Source organism: Poecilia reticulata, linkage group LG1, assembly GCF_000633615.1.
Source record: "Poecilia reticulata strain Guanapo linkage group LG1, Guppy_female_1.0+MT, whole genome shotgun sequence".
In the NCBI taxonomy this organism is placed as follows: Eukaryota; Metazoa; Chordata; class Actinopteri; order Cyprinodontiformes; family Poeciliidae; genus Poecilia; species Poecilia reticulata.
In genome coordinates, this window is record NC_024331.1 from 10,413,497 (window position 1) to 10,436,177 (window position 22,681).

Sequence of the window (22,681 nt, forward strand, 5' to 3'; positions counted from 1 at the left end):
ATAAGATGCAAAACACACTTACAATAATTGATTTGGAGTTTGAACATTGTAGATCCTTCTACGAATTGTGTGGTGACGTCGAAAAGCTCGACCAATTGGGTCAAGAAGTTCCAGGCAATGTCTCGTGCCATTGCTGAATTCTAATGTTTCGTGATCGTAGGCTTCCTATTACAGATCGTTCTCCTGCATTTGGAGTAGTTTGAACAATCTCCCTGACAATACCAGCTAACAACTCATCAGATATTTCTGTGTATGTTATTGGGCCAATTTGAAGTTGCTGTCTGTGCCTGTACAATGTTCTTCTGCTTATTCCAAAGCATGCAGCCATTCTTTGCCAACTCATTCCCAAGGATAAACAGTAGGTTATTTGACCACATTGTATGTCGTACCTGGTGTGACCAGAATGACCAGTTCTTAATGTTGGTGGCATTCTTGAAAAAATAAGGTTCCCTTGTCTCATTTGCACAGATCTTGAATGTTCATATGAATTCAAAACTGAATGAAAACACACAAAGTCCTTCCAGAATGTCTAAAACTTGTTGAGGAGCACCTTCTTCAAATTCCTGGGATATTGAGAGAAAAACTGAGACTGTTTGTGTATGTCCTTGAAGCTCATCCATTAATTTTTCCAGTTTTGAAAATGGAATAAAGTCCATTCCGTCCTCTAAATGCTCTGTGTAAAGCGTGCCTTGTTCATTTTCCCCACTGACACCTTTTAACCATTTTTTCCAATTATTTTCCACCAAATCTTTATGACCGCAGCCAGGGCCGGTGCAAGCCTCCATGGGGCCCTAAGCGAAATTTGGTTTTGGGGCCCTCTAGTGCTACTAACAATGTGAACTGTCTGCTATAAACTTATTGCATCTCTGCCAGTGCTGTTTACATTATATACATAATATAGGACACATTTATTGGCCAACTGATTAATCAACCAGCCAATTTCTGGGCACCAATTTCCTTAATTTTAGAGGATTGTGATTGGCCAATACTTACATGTGAAGCTGTTTTTATCCCCTAATCTTATCTTCGTCCGCAAAAGTTTAAAAATCATCCTCTGTCCTCTTCTGCTCTGCAGTGAGAGGTGTGACTGACAGACCAGCCCACCAGGTTAGGTCTGCTCGTTTACAGTTAACAATATTCACCCAACTGTTGCAAACTCAGTGGCTTTCTTGCTACATTTAGCAACATTTCAGACAAATAAATTTCATATCAGCCAAAATCAAAATCAGCAGGTCCGGCTTTTTAAAGATCGGTAATGAGAGATTGGCCAGAAAACTGCAATCGGTGCAACCCTACACACATATTCATAACATTCTTTGATTAAATAAATTTCTCTTAAGCATTACTGCAATAGCTAAAAATTCTATTCATACCAGGTGAGTCTTTCTCCCATGAGAATGTGGATTCGTACTGGACTGATTCTGAGCCTTCAAATGATTTTAACCCTTTCATGCATAGTGGTCACTACAGTGGATAGCTGTCTAATTTTATTGTGCATGTTATAAATGCACACAGACCACTAAAGTGGACACTAATGTATCATAAAATACACTATCAACTACTGGTTATCAGCTGCAAATGCAAGAAATTATTTTTGTTAAATCCAATATGGCCGACAAAAAAAAAAAGCATGCGAATCATCCCAGTCCCTCCTTCTACTATAGACGACTCTTGCAGGTAATAAAAACTATTGTGACATCAGATAACCCCTAAAGAGCAATACTACTGATGTATTTTTCAAATAACTTTGTATTTGGAGAAAATTACAGTTTTATGCCTTAAGAAAACCCAAAAAATTAGAAAAATAAATCCTGTCACAGAGGATCATAATTCATGAATAAAAGGGTTAAAAACATGACTTTAAAACATTTACTTTGTAATTTAGTGCCTTGAAAAGGGACCTCTGTTTCTTTAACCCTTGTGCGTATCGAGAGCCATTTCATCCAAAATTAAAGAAATAAATGGATGAAATAAATAAAAAAGAGTAAAATAAATAAAAAAAATGAAGAAAATGAGTGAAATAAATAAAAAATGTGTTAAATAATTTAGCTTTTTCATTAACCCAATTTTTCATTTATTTTTCATATTATCAATTTCTCAATTTCCCTTTTTTCATTTATCTATTTTTCATTTACCCATTTTTCATTAATCTATTTTTCATTTAACCATTTTTTAATTTCCCTTTTTCTTTAACCCAATTTTTTTCATTTATTTTTCAGATGAGCAATTTCTCTTTTTCATTTATCTATTTTTCATTTGTCAATTTTTTCATTTATCCCTTTATCTATTTACCCATTATTCAATAGTCAATGTTTTAATTTAACCATTTTTCAATTTCCTTTTTCCATTAACCTTTTTTTCAGTTTTAGTAATCAATTTCTCATATATCCCTTTTTTATTTGCCCATTTTTCTTTTATCTATTTTTCATTTAACATTTGTTTGAAAAAATTTTTAATTTTTCCATTTTCCCTTATTCATTTAGTATTTCCTTATTGATCACATTCTATTTCCTCGCAAAACTTAGAAAAAAAATACATGCAAATGAGGAAAAGCACGTCATCAGGCTACAACTTCCCCAATTGGTTGGTTAGCGTCACACCCATACTTTGCTTCAAGAAAGATGGCGACCTACTAACGGTTTATCAATAAACTGAAGCTCATTAACTTCATTAGAAAATAGTGTTATTACTCCTGACTTTAGTTCTCGTGTGGCCGCTCAGACAGAACGTGTTTCAGTTGGCGGCTCTCATGGACTCAGAGCTTCACCGTCGGGAGTTTTTATAGTTTGGACGAAGCGGCCGCTGAAGTTGGCTTATGATTGAAGGTTCGGGACACCTTCGTAGCTACCAGCTGTGATCCAACTATAAGGAGCAGACTTTACTGTACATCGTAAGTGAACTGCAATATCCAGAGGCAGCTCTACGGAGCATCGAGCTGAAAGAATGATGACTGGTCATCATTCATTTTAAAAAATATGGCTGTTCTTATAGCATTGATATGCATGAGCCGTCTGTATTTTACTGTTTTGAATAAACAAAATGTTTGATTATTATGAAATCTGTGTTCCTTCTCATCTGTGAAGTTCTAATTTAATCAAATCTCATGTTTTCACGTCCCTAGACGATAAAATGGATAGTTTGTTTGTGGCTTAAAATAAACAAAGCAATCTTCATAGAACAAAGCTACAAAAATAGAATACAGATTGTAAGTTTTGGACCCGTTTTATTTTTTGGTTTCATTACACTAAAGATTCTTCAGCATGAAGCTAAACAGTGAGTGGAGTACCTTGTATGTACGACAACGTAGAAATTAACAAACATAACATATTGGGTTCTTAATAGCAACCCTAGCAGTTATTTTACACAGCTTGGTTTATTGAATAATGATTGTGATCACTTACGGCGCCTTCAATTGGAAATCTGCAATCTGAAGTGTCAGTGAAATACTTTAACCAATCAGTCCTCAGGTCTGTCTGCCCTGCATGTTTCAGGCCTCAATAAATGTCTGATGGATGAGCTAATGCTATCGTTTGTATCAGGTGCTCTGGAACAAACACTTTAAAATGTAAAATGTTGATGTCCTGTATAACAAGAGTGATATAGACAAATGTTTTCATCTCATTGTGTTATTTCCACTCTATAGCTGAAGTTCATCACATTTCTGAATGTTCTATGTTTCAGTTACATTGAAGTTAGCAGGTTTTTAATCAGGGCCACAAYACCCTGTGTGTGTTGGGTTTAAGAAAAGAGGCTGCTCTGTTTGAGCACCAGCATTCATTTTTCCTCTGATGTTTGGGTGAACTCTTCTCTGTGGAGGTCGGCCATCTCTCTGGTTCTTCCTGAAGGAGACCCATCAGGAGTTCTGGTGCTGCTCACAGWGCAGACGGTTCTCCTCACTGTTCGCCGTGTCAGGCCTGGTCCCTCTCAGCCAGAATCTCCAGTCATTCTGTTCCTTCACCCTTGAATAAACATAATAACAGAATATGTTTTGGGTGTAATTTATGATTCATTTGTTAATTGAAACAATGTTTAATATCAAGATTAATTTATTTCCTTAACAGTTCCTTCTCCTGTTCCCTCAGAACGGCAGAGTTTAGGAGTGACTAATTACATTTACTCAAATATAGTTGAGTAACTTTTTGAAACTCAAATKAACTTTTAGGAATACTCTTAYTATGCTGAACTTTTTACTTTTACTCAAGTCATTTTATTATGAAGCATCACTATTATTTAAACAAATTTTTAATTTTGTCTTTAAAATACCAAAATTTCCACTGAACTTTATATTTTGGGCCCTCTAATTGTGCAATTTCTTTTTAGATACGAAATAATTGATAACTTGATCAGTTACTCAGAACTTGTATACCAAATGCTTCTTTACTCTTGTGTAATTTCTTATTCAGCTACTTTTTACTTTGAGTATAAACATGTTTTAGTGCTACTGTTATTCCTGAAGTACAAATTGCGGGTCCTCTGCCCACCTCTAAGGAACAGTAACCAAATGTTGAGGCACATACAGTATGTTGACCGAAAACAGGGAAACTAAGGTAGGCAAGTTAAACATCCACAAAGAACTACTTGAATTAATAGTCATATTTACTTTATATGCATATGCATGTGGGCCACACTAGGCACAATTCAAGGATGTAACCAAGAGAGGCAAAGATTGTAGCATGAGTTCAGCTTTAATCCATTCTCCATTCTGTACCCTCACTAAATGTCACTATTCAGGTTGTCTGATTACAAAGGTAAAATAACGGCGATCGACTCTAAACCTCTCCTAACTTTTTACTGTCGTTTAATGATCAACCTGTTGCCGTGGCAACCGCTTGCGCCCCAAAAAGACAGCAGAGATTAGTTAAAAACACAACGGATTCAGTCCGTTAAAATATTAGGTTTTCAGGCTTCATATTTATTTCTCGGTTAACAAGCCTCTCATGAACACTTTTTATTTTTGTAATGGTACCGAAATGCACAGAAATGCATACACCTTGTTTAAACAATAATTACTGAGATTATTAATTTTGTTGGGCCATTAATTTGAACACATTTGTTGATTTTATCCTTCAGTTTGTCACCTACTACCGAGATCAACTCAAAACCTTCCGCGATCGTAATTGCGCACCCCTATTGATTAAATATGACTGTAGTTAGAAAACAAACATCAGCGTTAGCTTACCATGTAACGTCTGGGCAACCGGAGGACTCCTGGATGGACAGCAGCGGTGCATGTCTGAAAGATGGCCTCTGATGCAGATCTCTAAGGCTTGCCACTCAATCTTTCAGCTCGATGCTCCATGGACCTTACCAAGCTCCGCCCAGAAACGCCCCTCGAAGGTCCCACGTGACTTCATGTCTCACATTAACCTCCTCACAGAGCTTAGCTTCTATGGGATTTTTCGTTTCGACTGACTCTGCAGAGTATTTCTGAGTCGATTAGTTTAGAATTTCTGCCGGATTTTCACAAAATATCAGCCACGACAATGGACAAGGGAACCAACAAGTTCATGTCATCTTTTTTGGACGACATCAAGATGTTTTAGCCACGCAATGCCTCTTAACATTGTGCGAGTTGCAGCTAAATGCTACCAGTCGATGAGGAAAACGGCAGATCCTCAGCATAAATATAGCCGTGGACAAGATCACTGATGCCTATTGTTCTTGCAAGGGTGGGTAAGTCGGACATTCATGGTTTTGATGGTTCGAATGTGCCTAGGACCTATGCACGGTACTCGGTACACATGATTACAGTTTAGTAAAAGTTAGCGTGGCTAACACGATTAGTTTAGTAAAAAGCCTTTTCAGGTGAAATAAAATCTTTAATGTATGTCAGATACGGTATACATTGCATATTGATCTGTTCAGCTAACGTAAGGCTGTGTACCAGACAGGCTTCAGGATTGTAGAAGTTGTATCGGTACTGCCATTATGCTGTACTTGGCTAAAAGGTTCTCATAATGGATGTGTTTATTATTGACTATTTTTTTCATTCACTAAACACAAAGAAAGCAAAGCAATAATACTTACGCCAACAGACACTTTGTTCTTTTTGATCCTACGACGGTTGAGCTGCAAATGCGGTCGTGCACAAGCTTTAATCCAAGCAAGGTTTTCCGTTTCAGATTTTGGAAATCTGTGAATTTTAGTTCCACAAACGCAATCAGGATACTTGACATCGCTTGTACAGATACCCCACTGACGGAGAACCATTTTCTTTCGAGTCCTGACACAAAAACTCGGTCTGGTAGTCCATAATGTATATTAGCGTGAGTTTGTGAGCCGGTAACCCACGTGACTTAAAATGGGCATTAGTCAATGAAAGGCAGGCCCAGTGGTAAGGTCCATAGAGCTGCCAATGGATATTGCAGTTCACTTACGATGTACAGTAAAGTTGCTCCTTATAGTTGGATCACAGCTGGTAGCTACGAAGGTGTCCCGAACCTTCAATCGTAAGCCAACTTCAGCGGCCGCTTCGTCCAAACTATAAAAACCCCCGACGGTGAAGCTCTGAGTCCATGAGAGCCGCCAGCTGAAACACATTCTGTCTGAGCGGCCACACGAAAACTAAAGTCAGGAGTAATAACGCCATTTTCTAATGAAGTTAGTGAGCTTCGGCTTATTGATAACCCGTTAGTAGGTCGCCATCTTTCTTGAAGCAAAGTATGGGTGTGACGCTAACCAACCAATTGGGGAAGTTGTAGCCTGATGACGTGCCTCTCCTCATTTGCATGTATTTTTTTCTAAGTTTTGCGGGGAAATAGAATGTGATAAATAAGAAAATGGGAAAATACTAAATGAATAAGGGAAATTGGAAAATGGGAAAATTAACAATGATGGGGTTGGTGTTCCTGCTAAATCTTGAATATACCCAATTTGGGTTGTCCTAGAGTTTTTATCTGTGGGGTTTTTCATGTGACAGGTAGCCAATCAAAAAGCGCGGTGACGTAAAAAGCGCCAATCAAAAAGCGTGGTGTCAGCTGTTTGGGACATATGGCGCAACTGAGTCCGGTGGATATCGGAGATGATATGTGGAAATGTTTATTATTAAATCTAAATCTAAAGGTCATTATTATGTTTATTCAGTTAAAAATGTTAACTATGAAAAAATACAGTCACCTCCAAATCATAATGCAGCAGATAGAGCGGCTGCTCCGTCGACTTTTATCCACCGCCTTTGTTTTTTGTTACGTCTTTTATCTCTTAAAATGACTCCACAAACTATCACTATTGCTTCTACATTGTCATCCGTGTTTGGTTTTTCTAAATTCCCGCTATGTTGGGGGTTTTACTGGATTATCCTCTGGAATCGGGATATTCGTGACTGGAATCGGTTCGTGTGATGTGTTGCTCCTGCCTTGGACACACGAACCGATCGAACCTGTTGGACTTTTATCAGCTCTGTGATCACAGAGGTTTGGAGAATCGGCTGACAATTCTTAAATCTTTCCGTCTAAATCAGACTTAAGACTCACAAGCTCTACTCATCTCCTCTCGACCGCAGCCCAAACTCTGACTCTGGTCGCTATGGTAACGTTTATATATCACTTCAAAATAATATACAGATGTGCCACAAAAACGAACATTTTACTTTCGTGAAAACTTTAACTCACGATAATGACTAACGGGAGCCCTGAGCTTGTTTCTCTGCAACGAGACGGTCCCATCTGGGAGTGATGGGAGACAATAACMCCCGAAGTGTTGCYTATATCCACAGCCTGCTTGGTCTCTACGTGGCGAAGCAGTTTGAAGCTTCATTGCCTCATTAGCAGCCGGTCGCCGCATGTTACGCAGAGCGGGCTTGTAATGTGGGACTCACCTACCGGTTCGGGATAAATCCATTCTCCTGTCTCTTCTCTGGGCCTTTTCCCATTCGCAAAGAAACTTTCCAAAGACATCTGATCTGTTTCTTACTCATTTTGCTGCTTGTGGCCTCAGTGTTGGCGCTCAAGTAACCGAGAGAATCCGGTTAAAGGATTTTCAAAATAAAAGATCCTCCAGACTCAAATAAAACATAAAACTGAAATATTTCACTATTTCTTGCGCGGCCCGGTACCAATTGGTCCACAGACCGGTACCAGTCCACGGACCGGGGGTTGGGGACCACTGCTATATATTACTGTCCCTTTAAATGGGATCAGTCTTCAGGGTTGCAGTGTTCTGCCTTTTTTCAGCTCTATTCAGTCCCAACAACACAAAAAGTTTTAAGAGAATATTGGATTTTAGGTTGGTGCAGGGCACCAACCTAAGGGCAGAAATGAGGGGAAAGAAGTCCAAAGAAAGACCTCCAAAAAGTCTGTTGGTCAAGAATACAAGGCAGTCAAACTTTTACACAGAATAGTATGCCATTTTCCATCTGATGATTTCTTCTCTCTACTCTTCCTCGATTTATACGATTTCTTAAGTTTGTCTCATTCTATTTTGTTTTCTTGTTCTTTTTTGACTGTTTTTAATGTCTGTTCAAAATAAATAAATAAATGAAATGAAATGAAATTATACAGTTTGCAGCAATATAGGGGTAAAACACAAAACATAATGAAACTGAAACTTGTTCATTTATCCTTTGGCACACCCAAAGCATTGCTTTAATTTGCTCAATTCAAAAAATACAAAAGTTTTATTTTTCCATCATTTGTGCTGGTAAAGAAACAAAAACAACAAGCTTGCATCCAGCAGTTATAAGAACAAAACAACAAAAAGCATTTTTCTGGCATGTTTAAGTGCACATGTTTACTTGTGATCCGTCCAACAGCAGATCCAAAACCATCCACTCAGGCGTGTAGCTTTATGTTCCTACATTCATTAAATGTAGGAAGGTATTTTTTGGTAAAACATCTTTTTACAAAGGCACACTACCCTCCACATGTAGTGCCACTCCTAGTAAAGATGTGAAAACAACCTAATAATAAAATAATCTTTTGCAGTAATCACACATTAGAAAATGTTTAAAAACTTTTGAAAATGTAGCTGAGAGCATTTAATCAGAAGGGTGAAAAAAGATGACCTTAAAAAAAAAAGAAGTAAAATGATTGAAAATAAAACCACAAGTAGAAATAAAATTTAGAAATAAGGTCTTCCCAAGCAACATTCTAATTAATGTTGATCAGAGAAAATAAACATTAATTTGATGTTCTTGAAGAAGACAAGAACCCCCCACCCAGTCTCCCAATTAATAAATGTAAAAAAATAGTAATACAAAAATCCCATTGAACTCTCCTTAAATAAACCATTAAAACAAAGAAAAAGCAATCAGATCTGCCTGCTGACCCTTATTCTATTAAATATTAACTATTTTTCCTTTTTTTTTTTGGAACAAAATTGGATTAGTTGGATATAATGTGGACTTCCAAAACCAGCTAGAAATGTACAGTACCGAATGGAAAATAAAAAACAAATAAATTAAGTAAATAATTTGTGGTGCCAGCAGTAACATAGCTAAGAATTTCCACATTAATTTCTACGGAATTTGTCTATATGAATGGATTGATTTAAGACAATATTTGTTGTGATTTAAGACAATAATTGTTGTAAATTGGCACCATCTAAATAGAAGATAAATTAATAAATACTTCAATAGCTGGTCAGAAGGTAATTGAGGTGGTGCAGTTGGTAGAACTGTTGCCTAGAAGATCCTAGGTTCAATTCCCATGTATGGAGTTTGAATATTCTCCCTGTGCATGGGTGGGTTCTCTGGGCACTCCGTCTTCCTTCCACTCTCTAATTTGGAGGGTAATTACTCTCTAAATTCCCAGTGTGGGTATGTGGTTGTTTGTCCTCTGTATTGTCCTGTGATGGATTGGCAACCTGTGTAGAGTGACCCGCGTCTCGCCTGCTGACTGCTGGAGGTTGGCACCAGCCCCACCAGCAACCTTCTGACACCACAAGGGTAAACGTGTGACATAATGGATGGATGGATAGCTAATCAGAGTGCCCAACAACCTTTAAATAAATACATTTCCCTGCACCAGCAACCCTCCCGACCCCAATAAGGGACAAGGTTGTTAGAAAATGGATGGATGGATGGATGGATGGATGGATGGACATTTCCCTGCTGAACAGAGGCCTATTTTTATTATCCAGCCTTCAAAATGACAAAGGTAAGAGAACCTGGTCATTCAAGTCCGAAAATTGCTATAAGAGCATATTTGGAAAAAAATAACTGTGATTGAATCTGCAGTCATTCATTTTAAAGGTCCACTATTATGCTTGGATAGATTCAGTCTGGGATACACAACATACACAACATGCTCTTTACATTTAATATACAAAATCATTCTCAGATATTAAGATTTCACCCCATGAGTTCTGCCTGTTTTGAGTTCATTTAGGAATGCACTGTTTTAGGGTTACATCATGCTTATGCAAATAACCTGCTGCTGACCAAGTTCTCTCAACACACTGTTTACATTAACAGACATGTGAAAATGGCTGCAGGAAGAAGCACAGTGGTACAACCATACATTTTTGACTCCAAGTCAGACCCAGAAGCAGAAGCGAAGCCTCCTGAACAACCAGCAAGGCACAACCACTGAATGATTAAATGTGGTGGATCTGACGCACATTTACGTCATTATTAATTCAAACTCTGAAGATTCTGCTGTGCTTTGGGGAAATGTGCTATGATGTGAAGTTGAGCAACTGACATCAGCACACTAAGCACATCAGCACAAAGATCGTTCTTTTGTCCGCAAATGCATTAGCAGACAAATGCTAAAATATATATTTACGAGGTTAGAGGAGAAGCATTTCTTTCAAAGTGTAAAATACTATTCAGGCAATGTCAGTAATGTCCAAGAGTCTGAGATGTTTTCACAAACACTGCATCTTCTCATTGTAGACTTTCAGTTACAATTCCAGTTTACTGGAATTCCAGTTTACTGGAATTGTACTAAATGACAAATAATGTTCAAACCAAACACTACAGTCATGGCCAAAAGTTTTGAGAATGATTCAAATGTTAATTTTTACAAAGTCTACTGCTTCAGTTTTTATAATGGCAATTGGCATATGCTCCAGAATGTTATAAAGAGTGATCAGCTTAACAGCAACTAATTGCAATGTCAATATTTGCCTAGAAAATTAACTTTATCCCCCAAAACACATTTCAACTTCATTGCAGCCCTGCCTTAAAAGGACCAGCTAACATCATTTCAGTGATTGCTCCATTAACACAGGTGTGGGTGTTGATGAGGACAGGGGTGGAGATCAATCTGTCATGATTAAGTAAGAATGACACCACTGGACACTTTAAAAAGAGGCTGGTGCTTGGCATCATTGTTTGTCTTCTGTGAACCATGGTTATCTCTAAGAAACACGTGCAGTCATCATTGCACTGCACAAAAATGGCCAAACAGGGAAGAGTATCGCAGCTAGAAAGATTGCACCTCAGTCAACAATATATCGCTTTCATCAAGAACTTCAAGGAGAGAGGTTCCATTGTTGCCAAAAAGGCTCCAGGGCGCCCAAGAAAGAGCAGCAAGCGCCAGGACTGTCTCTTAAAAGTCTTTCAGCTGCGGGATTGGGCTAACAGCAGTGCAGAGCTTGCTCAGGAATGGCAGCAGGCAGGTGTGAGTGCATCTGCATGCACTGTGAGGCGGAGACTCTTGGAGCAAGGCCTGGTCTCAAGGAGGGCAGCAAAGAAGCCACTTCTCTCCAGGAAAAACATCAGGGACAGATTGATACTCTGCAAAAGGTACAGGGAGTGGACTGCTGAGGACTGGGGTAAAATCATTTTCTCTGATGAATCCCCTTTCCGATTGTTTGGGACATCTGGAAAACAGCTTGTTGGGAGAAGACGAGGTGAGCGCTACCACCAGTCTTGTCTCACGCCAACTGTAAAGCATCCAGAAACCATTCATGTGTGGGGTTGCTTCTCAGCCAATGGAGTCGGCTCTCTCACAGTCTTGCCTGAAAACACAACCATGAATAAAGAATGGTACCAGAATGTCCTCCCAACTGTCCAAGAGCAGTTTGGTGATGAACAATGCCTTTTCCAGCATGATTGAGTACCTTGCCATAAAGCAAAGGTGATAACTAACTGGTTCAGGGAACAAAACAGAGATTTTGGGTCCATGGCCAGATCTTAATGCCATTGAAAACTTGTGGTTAATCATCAAGAGATGGGTGGACAAACAAAAACCTAGGAACTCTGAAAAAATGCAAGCATTGATTGCGCAAGAATGGACTGGTATCAGTCAGGATTTGGTCCAGAAGTTGATTGAGAGCATGCCAGGGAGAATTGCAGAGGTCCTGAAGAAGAGGGGTCAACACTGCAAATATTGACTTGCTGCATTAACTCATTCTGTCAATAAAAGCTTATGTTACTCATAATATGATTGCAATTGTATTTCTGTATGTGATGAAAACATCTGACATACACACATGAAAACCAGAGGGCAGCAGATCATGTGAAAATATAATATTTGTGTCATTCTTAAAACTTTTGGCCATGACTGTACAAAACACACAAGATACCATTATTTACTAACATCACAATTATCTGAAGATTTGTGTTTAAGAGTAGGAGCAGAACCTTCCTTCATTCCCAGTCCTTGGTAAATTCTGTCATGTTCTGTTGGTAGTTTTCAAAGGATTCCTAACTAAATTGATCTGTACAAATTACAGTTGTCTTTCGCAACATCACAGGAATATTGCAAGCAAAAATAAATTGAAGCCATGCAGCTCTGTTCTATGTGACTGGGAGAAAATGCATGAACTGAGCGCATGCGCTCAGGTTTACATCAAAAACACCTTCAAAATCTGTTTAGCATTTGTGAGTTTCTGATACGTCATTGTCCCCGTCAAACTTTTTTTTCCTTTTTTTTAAATTTCATTTCAAACAAATAACATTAACAAATATAGATGATCTATCATCTATTTAGATAGATAGATAGATAGATAGATAGATAGATAGATAGATAGATAGATAGATAGATAGATAGATAGATAGATAGATAGATAGATAGATGCTTTCAAAATATAATTGTAAGCAAAAGTATTAAAAGTTTTGAGAACAAAAGACATGAAATCCTGCTTTCAGACTGAACATGTGTGCTCTTGGATTATGGCAGAAAAAATCCCCCATAGAAGAGAAACAGGCAAAAAGTGAATTTTGCATAATAGTGGACTTTTAGAGTTTTTTACACTCCTTTACCAGGGCTTGATAATAATGTTATTCCTATTTATTTAGTGTTTTAGTTCTCAGAAGCATTTTTCCTCATTTTAAAAAAGGGTGTTTATTAAATCATTTAAAGCCTTTGTAAAGAAAAGGTCTAATAAAAACCATTAAAGATACTTTATAAAACTTCCAAAGGTATATAAAAACTTCTTCACAGCACTGTAACCTCCCCCTGAAACAGTGTAGGCTTTACAAAAGCAATAATGGGGAACTGTAAAAGGCTCTTTTTCTTTCTGTGCATAAAACATGGAGGCCTGAGTCATGTGAAAGCTATTTGGCTTTGGGTGGCAGATAGTAAGGGTGAAAGAGCCTCTCATGGATGCAGATTTGCAGGGCGGCATGTGTGTGCATCAGTAACCGAGGAAACCGGGAAGTGAAGTAGCCGACAAAGCCTTCTGGAAGTTCCCCAAGGGTGTCCTGGACCTCTGGCGGCAGCTCATGGTAGTGATGCTTCTGTGACATTTTGAAAACAAAACATGATCCTACTATGAGAGTGAGAATGTGTAGCTGTCCTCTGTAAACAGGCAACATGTGGGGACCGGGCAGACCTTGTTCCTCATGGCTCTGAGCAGATCTCTCACCGAGTTTCCTTTGTATGTCCTGAACCGCCTCAAATCTGGAGCAAAAATTAGAGCAACAACTCATACCTCTTTTTTCTGCTAAAGGGAGCAGTTTTCATTTTAACACGTTTGCATGAATATTCACACCCCTTAAAGGGGTGGTGTTCTATGTTTCTCAGGCACATAGTGCCATTTTATTGCACAATCAAGTAACTATGTTACCTTTAGTTGTTATAAAAATGCTTTACAGAAATTTTATTTTGTAATTTAACGGCTTGAAATTGGACCTCTGTCTCTAAAAACTCCTGCTTTTTCTGAAACTTCAGGATGTCATAATTATAACATTGTTCCTCTATTAACCCTTTAAAAACTATTTTAGCAGCACTGCACTAAGAAGTAGTTCCTATGATGAGCTCAGCAGTTCACCAGGTGTTTGCTAATTGCTATTGGCTAGTCTGAAGGAGCCAAGTGGGGGAGGGCTGCTCTGTAAGGTAGAAGCTCAGCTTGAAGACTGCAGCTCTGAAGAGCAGCTGCGCTTCATCCACCCAGGCCTGTTGCCCTACTGAATGGCTGCCATGGAGATTAAAGGATTTCTCAAACATGCCTATAAGAATCAAGGCAAAACTCCAGATGTGTTTTTGATGAGGAAATAACATAACATCTCGTAAAGCTAAAAACAAGTCAAGTAATACTGCCACTTAAAACATTTTTTCCCCAATTTTGTTAGATTATAACCACAAGCTTCAATGGATTTTACGTGACAGACAAACACAAAGCAGCATAAAATTGTAAATGGTTTTCAGAAAGAACCTGGTCTAGGTTTTGAAAACAGCACAGGGGATTGTGGGAACTCCACTCCCACAAGGAGCTTCAGTATAAGTAGGCTAGATGTATCTCTGTGGATCCCACCCACCACCAGACCTCCAACCCTCCCACCATTTCTACTGCCTCCTCCGAGACAGTGGTACTGTGACATGAAAACACACAGCACCAGACAGGAAGACTGCTTCTTCCCCAGAGCTGTGAATATCAAAACACATCCCCCCCCGCAGGACTCCCCCAGCAGCCACACCATGACTTTCTGTACATATTTATGCTACACACCTGCACATACTAGTCTAGTACATTAACCTTGGTGTTTTATAGTTTGTTTATTTGTAACATATGAACCTCTTGAAATGCAGAGTTGACTAAAAAAATCTTATGTGTGAGCACGAGGACAATAAAGGAATCCTGAAAGCATGGAGAACAATCAATATCGATCAATATCAATAAAATACAATTAAGTTTAATGAGTGCATTCTCTAGTGCAGGGGTGTCAAACTCCAGTCCTCGAGGGCCGGTCCTGCAACTTTTAGATGTGCCTCTGCTGCACCACACCTGAATAGAATAATTAGGTCATTAGCAAGGCTCTGGAGAACTGAGGAGGTAATTAAGCCATTTGATTCAGGTGTTTTGTACCTGTGGCACATCTAAAAACTGCAGGACAGCGGCCCTTCAGGACTGGAGTTTGACACCCCTGCTCTAGGGGTACAACTGTACTAAATACAACTGGTGCATTGAAGTAGCAGAGATGCAGACTGCCTAATATACAGAGGCAGCTGATTTCACAACTGAGGAGAAACAGCTGGGAAGCATCTGACACTTCTGGTTTGAGGACAATTCAATACATTTGGTTAGCAAATTCCCAAAAAATACATGGACATTGACAAGTAATATTCCAGGTGTATAAAGACTTTTGCATGGTACTGCACCTGTCTGCAGAGGGACAGAGATGTGCATCCTCCAGTTGGTTCGGACCACTGCTCTGCCTGCAGTCTCCAGTCTGACCACAATCGGACTCTCCGCTGGTTCCTTCTCTATGCGGTCGCTGACGTCCTTTCAACAGCAAAACACAGACACCTCTATTGATAACAAAGCTGCTTTGTGATTGGTAGAAAAGTTGTGAATTACCTGGAAAAAGAGCAGCTGCTTCTCAGGGCTCCAGAAAAACGGATGTTTGAGCACACAGGCGGTAGAGGGCCGGGACTCTGCGTCAGCGCTAATCATTTGCTCAATCAGGTCCTTTGCTATGACATCATCTAACAGAGCGAGACACAAGGGTGATATCCAGGTCTGTAAAATCTTTGGTTAAATATGGGTTCATTAGAACTGAGGGACTGAATGATTTTAAAGTCACCATTGATCATTGATTTGCAGGAAGAAATTGTGCCCAAGAAATTGCCTGAGCTTCTAGCGTTTAGAGTAGATGGCGCATGTTAAAAATAAAGTCAACTCAAGATTTTCAGTATGAGCATGTGGTACAAGTTGCTTGAGCATTTCCTTTCTGCGCTAATTTAAGTACAACTTGTTTAACAAAAAGTAAGCCAAAGTGTAAAAGCAGTGTGTTAAACAGGAAATGTATCCTGACAGTTGCCACAGGAATAAGGAGGTTGAGTTGTTTTAAATCCAACAGTCCTGACTAGCTGATTACCAGCCTCTGTCAAATCACAGGTTGTTGTTACTAAATGAGAAGAGAAAGACATTAACAACGATCTGAGAGTAGGTAATTACTGCTGTCGAATGTAAAAAAATCAGTATTTCACACAATTTAAAACTCATTCAAGCACTGATTTTTCATGAATGAAGAATATTTAACACAATTATTAGAGGCCATATTCTACATTTTAAAGGTTCCATTTTATGAATCATCAGAAAAAGTTGAAACAATTAGGAAGTACGTACTAATTAATAACACTAAGTCAGTTTCTCTGCAATAAGAGCTGAGTTCAGTCGAAGTTTGAACTCATAGTGAAAATAACAGTCGGGAGAAAGAGTAACTCCTGGAATACATCCTGCTAAAAGTGCAAACTCAACACATTCAACATGGTACAACTGTACTAAATACAACTGGTGCATTGAAGTAGCAGAGATGCAGTCTGCCTAATATACAGAGGCAGATGATTCCACAGCTGAGGAGTAACAAGTTGGGAAGCATCTGACACTTCTGGTTTGAGGACAATTTAAAAAAAATACATGGACATTTATGGGTAATATTCCAGGTTTATGAAGACTTTTGCATGGTACTGCAAAACCAGCAGGTGCAAGCAACTCTTGCTTGGTCCTACTATTAATAAAGCAAAATAAACATGTTGCTTTTCTGATCCAAGAAGTCCTTCATACATGTCAGAGAGAGGGTGTCTACCAATTCACAGGGTGGAGAGTTTTTGCTCATCATTTTTAGAAAAAACTGTTTCTAAGTACAGTCAGATTTTTTTCACTGTGTTTTTACTTTTTAAGTTTATTCTGCTTACACACTTTTTCCCTGGACTGGCCAAACAAAAGGGGAGATGATCTGTTATACCGAAGAATTTGCAGGCTACTTTGCACTGACCATTATTTTCTCATTAATATTACTATCACTATTGTAGATGTTTTGATTTTTATGCTTGTTTCTGTATTTATAATCAAAAATAATTTCCCAGAGAACAAAAAAGTCATGGGAATAGAAATTATTTTCACAGGCGTCTATGAAAAATGCAATAAACATTCAAGTTAAAATTGGTAGGCCTAACAGCAACCAATCAGAGTGGAAAAAGTATCCTTATTTTGTGCCATTTTCTAGTTGTTAAATATTCCACAAAATGACCAGATAAAAGATGTTCAACATGTCAGTTTAAACTTTGATCTATTTGCAGAACGACTGAGCTTTGCAATATTAAAACATGGATAGAACTGTAACTACATTAATCATAGCTCTTCTTCTCTTCAGTGTTTCTGTGGGTTTCTGGTGGTGCAGCTCTGTGCTGCCTTCAAGAGAATGGGACATTAGAGTATCATCCATAAAACTTCACCCTCATGGGATTTATTGTGCAAACCAGAGCTTTCAGTGGAAAAACAGAAGTTCCAGGTCCTTTTAATGCCATACAAATATTAGACACACACATGGATTATATCTTTATATAGACCTGTCTACTGATTTATAGATTAATAGTTTTACTGGCCAGAAATTACGAAGAACAAATCTGGTTCTTAATCAAATCCTAATGAGTCAAATTGAAAGTGTCATGGAGTCATCAGCCTCATGACATTAACACTGACATGAAAAATAATATTGAAGAAATAAAAATAAATATATCAAATCTAATTAAAAACATAAATAAGTGATCAGTTCTTTACTGTTATGGTCTGTAAGATATTTATTCTCAGTACTAGATATGGTCTCAACAAACCCATGGCACTTCAACAATATTAGTTTACCTTTTATCTGGAAATAGTGTCTGTTTATTCTTGCCATACAGTCTCTGTATTAATTATTGCTTGAAAGGTCTTGCCATACAAGTTTATTCCTCTGTATTTACTTTGGTTTCTTAGTTTATTCTTGCATTTTGTTCTTCATTCATTTCCATTTAGTTTCCTTTGATTAGTATTATCCTCTCTTGGTTTAATGCTATGTCCACTTTAGTTTCTTTTCTGTTGCTAGATTTATTTGATCATTTTATCCATTATAAGACGAATAATATAAGACGAATGATCTTCACTCATCACCTGCTGCGCCGCCTAATTGTCATGTGTTTCACATCATGTGTTGATTTTTTCACTGTTCAGCTTCGGATTCTCTGTTTTTATGCCATAATTCACATCAAGTTCGTCGCTCCGTTTTGTGTCCCGCTTCTTCTGTTTCAGAGTTTTGCGCAATGTGGGCGTCTTTTTTTTTAAAAGTCCCTAAGGTGCAGGGCGGTCGGGAAGCGTATAGATGGGGAAAAGGCAGACTGACATAAACATTTTAAAACAACAGAAACAATTTCTGCATTCTGATTATTGAAATTTAAAAGTGCTGTGGTGCCGTTGTTCTATCACCCCCGTTTCATACTGGACCACTTACAGCACCGTGTTAACGCTATAAAATGAACGCTCTTTATTGTGGTATCACTCATGGAGGGATTTCTTTATTTAAATTGGATTCATTTTTCAGAGGGATACACAGTGAGAGTATCGTGATTTTAGCTACCAGTAGCAGGAGAACGGAGCTGCGCCAAGAAGCTAACAGAAGCTAACAAACACTGAATAGAAGAAGAAGAGCTGCCATCGATACAGTTGCAGCCAAGCATGGTTTAATGTTACACAATACAGTTTTACCAAGTTGCTCAAAGTCTAAACTGGCATTGTTGTGCATTTAAGGTGTAAACTTTACCTTCGACCAAACGCCCCCCAAAGGCATCACAGCACCCCCCTTTTGTAAATATGTCCGTCAGCACCCCCTGCCGTCCTCTGAACATCCCCTGGGGGGCGGTACCGCCCACGTTGAGAACCGCTATTCTAGACCATTATTTTAAGAAGGTGATGATATTGGAGTGGGCCATATTTGGAGAAAGCAGAGCACCTCATATCAGCTGCCAAGCACAGTGATGAAGGGATGATAATATGGGCTTGTTTTGCAGCCATGACTATGCCATGACTATGCATCTTATAGTTTTTAAGTCAACCATGATGTTCTTCCATTCTTCTTCTTTTCCTTTCGGCTTTTTCCCTTTAGGGGTCGCCACAGCGAGTCATCCGTCTCCATGTAACCCTATCTTCCGCATCTTTTTCTCTCACACCAACTACCTTCTTGTCCTCTTTCACTCTATCCATAAATCTCCTCTTTGGTCTTCCGCTAGGTCTCTTTCCTGGCAGGTCCATCCTCAGCATCCTTCTACCGATGTATTCAGTGTCTCTCCTCTGTACATGTCCAAACCATCTCAATCTGGCTTCTTGGACTTTATCTCCTACACATCTAACATGAGCTGTTCCTCTGATGTATTCATTTCTGATCTTATCCATCCTTGTAACTCCCAAAGAGAACCTCAACATCTTCATTTCTGCTACCTCCAGCTCTGCCTCCTGCCTCTTCGTTATTGCCACCGTCTCTAAACCGAACAGCATTGCTGGTCTCACTACTGTCTTGTACACCTTTCCCTTCATTCTTGCTGATACTCTTATCACACATCACACCTGACACTTTTCTCCACCCGGTCCACCCTGCTTGGACGTATTTCTTCATTTCTTTTCCACATTCACCGTTGTTCTGGACTGTTGACCCTAAGTACTTAAAATCTCTCACTTTCTTTATTTCTGTTCCCTGTAACCTCATGTCTCCACTTGGGTCTCTCTCGTTGCTACAGCTAACCTTCATTCCTCTCCTTTCCAGGGCAAGCCTCCATCTCTCGAGATTTTCCTCCACCTGTTCTCTGCTCTCCCCACAGATCACAATGTCATCGCAAACATCATAGTCCATGGAGATTCCTGTCTAACCTCATCTGTCAACCTGTCCATCACCACAGCAAATAGGAAAGGGCTCAGAGCCAATCCTTGGTGAAGTCCCACTTCCACCTTGAGCTCCTCTGTCACTCCTACAGCACACCTCACCACAGTCTTACAGCTATAATACATGTTCTTCACCACTCTAACATACGTATTTCTCTGTTACTCCAGACTTCCTCATGCAGTACCACAGCTCCTCTCTTGGAATCCTGTCATATGCTTTCTCTAGGTCTACAAAAACACAATGCAGCTCCCTCTGACATTCTCTGTATTTTTCTATCAACATCCGCAATGCAAAGATTGCATTTGTAGTACATTTTCTTGGCATGAAACCATACTGCTGCACACAGATGTCCACTTCTGACCTCAGTCTGGCTTCAACAACTCTTTTCCATAACTTCATTGAATGACTCATCAACTTTATACCTCTGTAGTTGCCAGAATTTTGGACATCTCCCTTGTTCTTGAAAATTGGTACCAGCACACTTCTCCTCCATTCCTCAGGCATCCTTTCACTCTCTTGGATCTCATTGAATAGCCTTGCCCAAAACTCTACTGCTGGCTCTCCTAGACACTTCCATACATCCACAGGTATGTCATCTGGACCAACTGCCTTTCCACCCTTCATCCTTTTCAATGCCTTCCTGACTTCTTCCTTACTAATCTTTGCTACTTCCTGATCCACAGGAACAGCTACTTCTCCTCTTTGTTCGCTATCATTTTCTTCATTTGTCAACTTTTCAAAGAACTCCTTCCATCTTCTTATCACACTTTTTGCATCTGTCAGTAGAGTTCCATCTTGGTCCTTAATCACCCTAACCTGTTGTACATCCTTCCCATCTCTATCTCTCTGCCTCGCCAACCTGTATAAGTCCTTCTCTCCCTCCTTACTCTCCAGCCTTTTATACAAGTCAGTGTAAGCACCTTGTTTGGCCTTAGTTACCTCTACCCTCACTTTACGCTACATCTCCCTGTACTCTTGGTGTGAGGACTCTCTTCAGTCCTCACATTGTCCCACTTTTTCTTGGCTGCTCTCTTTCTCTGTACCTATATTTGCACTTCCTTATTTCACCACCAAGTCTCCTTGTCAACTTTCCTTCCAGAAGACATACCTAGTACTCTCCTACCTGTCTCCCTGATAACATGAGCAGTAGTTGGCCAGTCACCTGGAAGCATGTTCTGGTCACCCAGAGCTCGTCCCAACTCCTCCCTGAAAATCACATGACATTCTTCCTTTTTCAGCTTCCACCACTTTGTCCTCGGTTCTGCCTTTGCCCTCTTCACCTTTCTCACCTTCAGAGTCATTCTACACACTACCAAAATGTTCTTCCATTACTAAATACATAAAAGAAAATCAAGTAATCAAGTAAGAAAGTAAGAAACTTGATGATGTTACTTGAAATGGACCAGGGCTTAAAGTAAAAAAAAATCCTGAGCCTGAAACTTATAGTGATGATAGAAATTAACTATACCGTTGCTATTGCCACAGTTTAATAAAAAGTGTCTTTGAATAGTGCTAACAATGGCTTCTAACAACACAATTAACAAGCTCATAATTAAATAAGACTTCAGTACATTTCAACTCAAAACAAAATGTAAAATGTCTGTGCCCTAAAGGTTTGCCTTACAGGCAAAAATCCCTCAACATTAAATAAGAGTCCTTTCAGTCAATGTTTTTGCAAGTAATTTAGAACATGCAACATTACCAACTAAATCAGTTTCTCAACCTTTTTCGGATCAGCACCCTCCTAGCCTTCATCCAGGTCCCTCACCGCCCCCACCAAAGAATTTGTAGGCTACTTTGGACTGACTATTTTATTATTAATATTACTATCATTATTGTAGATGTTTTGATTTGTATGCTTGTTTCTATATTTATTAGAGGTGTGCCGATCGATCGGTCACCGATCATAATCGGGCCGATTTTCGTGAAAAAGTGCATGATCGGTGATCGGCGATCATTGGCTCTTGTTGCCGATACCGATCACCTGCATCTCATTTCGCAGCCTGCCTGTGCAGGCTGGTCTCCTCTTTCCTTCACAGCAACAAATCCTAAGCGATGTTGAACTATAACGCACTGAGTGAATGGGGACGTTTGCGTGTTGCGGCGTAAAATTGAAGCACGTGGGGTGAAGCACGTCAAAATGCATCAACACAACGAAGCTAATACGACATGAAAACAATGCCATATTTGACGGAGTTTGGCTACATCGAGGCTCACTGCAGTAAAAAAGACATATGAAGGATCAGATAGCAGGTAAAGCAACGCACAGCTACAAAGACTCACCCGGATTATTAGCATGAGATCAGAAAGCTAAACAAATAACCCGCAAAATTGTTTAAGTCTTCGAGCTGCGATGTAAGACGCTGGTTCTGTTCTCGCTGTTGAACCGCTGCTACGCGCTACAGGTAGTAATATTTCACAGACGGAGCGCCGCTTCTGCTCCACCTGGTAGTGACTCTCACACCAAACCTCTGTTTAAAGCTGCAGCATCTAACTTAAAAAAACACATTTTACATATGTATTAAAACTTTCGCTGTCCTAACATGAGACAGATGATCTCTAAAAAAACAATCTCCCCCCTGTTCTGCATAATTACTCTGCTCAGTCAGAAAAAGCCACTCAGAACTAGCAGTAATCAGCTAGCCGCCATGCTATCAGGAA

The 22,681-nt window shown here is 39.3% G+C and overlaps 1 protein-coding gene across 7 annotated transcripts in view; it reads right to left on the reverse strand.

The window, feature by feature from the left end:
• Positions 1–12,994: 12,994 nt before the first annotated feature.
• Positions 12,995–22,681, reverse strand: part of ern2 (endoplasmic reticulum to nucleus signaling 2) — an 84,592-nt gene continuing 74,905 nt past the window's right edge. For 5 of the 7 annotated variants that reach the window (XM_008405727.2, XM_008405713.2, XM_008405704.2 and 2 more), the window contains exons 21-24: positions 15,688–15,815; positions 15,489–15,612; positions 13,723–13,790; positions 12,995–13,627 (exon numbers count right to left, since the gene is read on the reverse strand). In XM_008405727.2, coding sequence (XP_008403949.1) covers positions 13,445–13,627; positions 13,723–13,790; positions 15,489–15,612; positions 15,688–15,815 — 503 coding nt within the window. In that variant the 3' untranslated portion in view covers positions 12,995–13,444. Of the gene's footprint in view, positions 13,657–13,722; positions 13,791–15,488; positions 15,639–15,687; positions 15,816–22,681 lie in introns of those variants that run through there. The other 2 variants (XM_008405719.2, XM_008405735.2) reach the window with 2 other exon arrangements.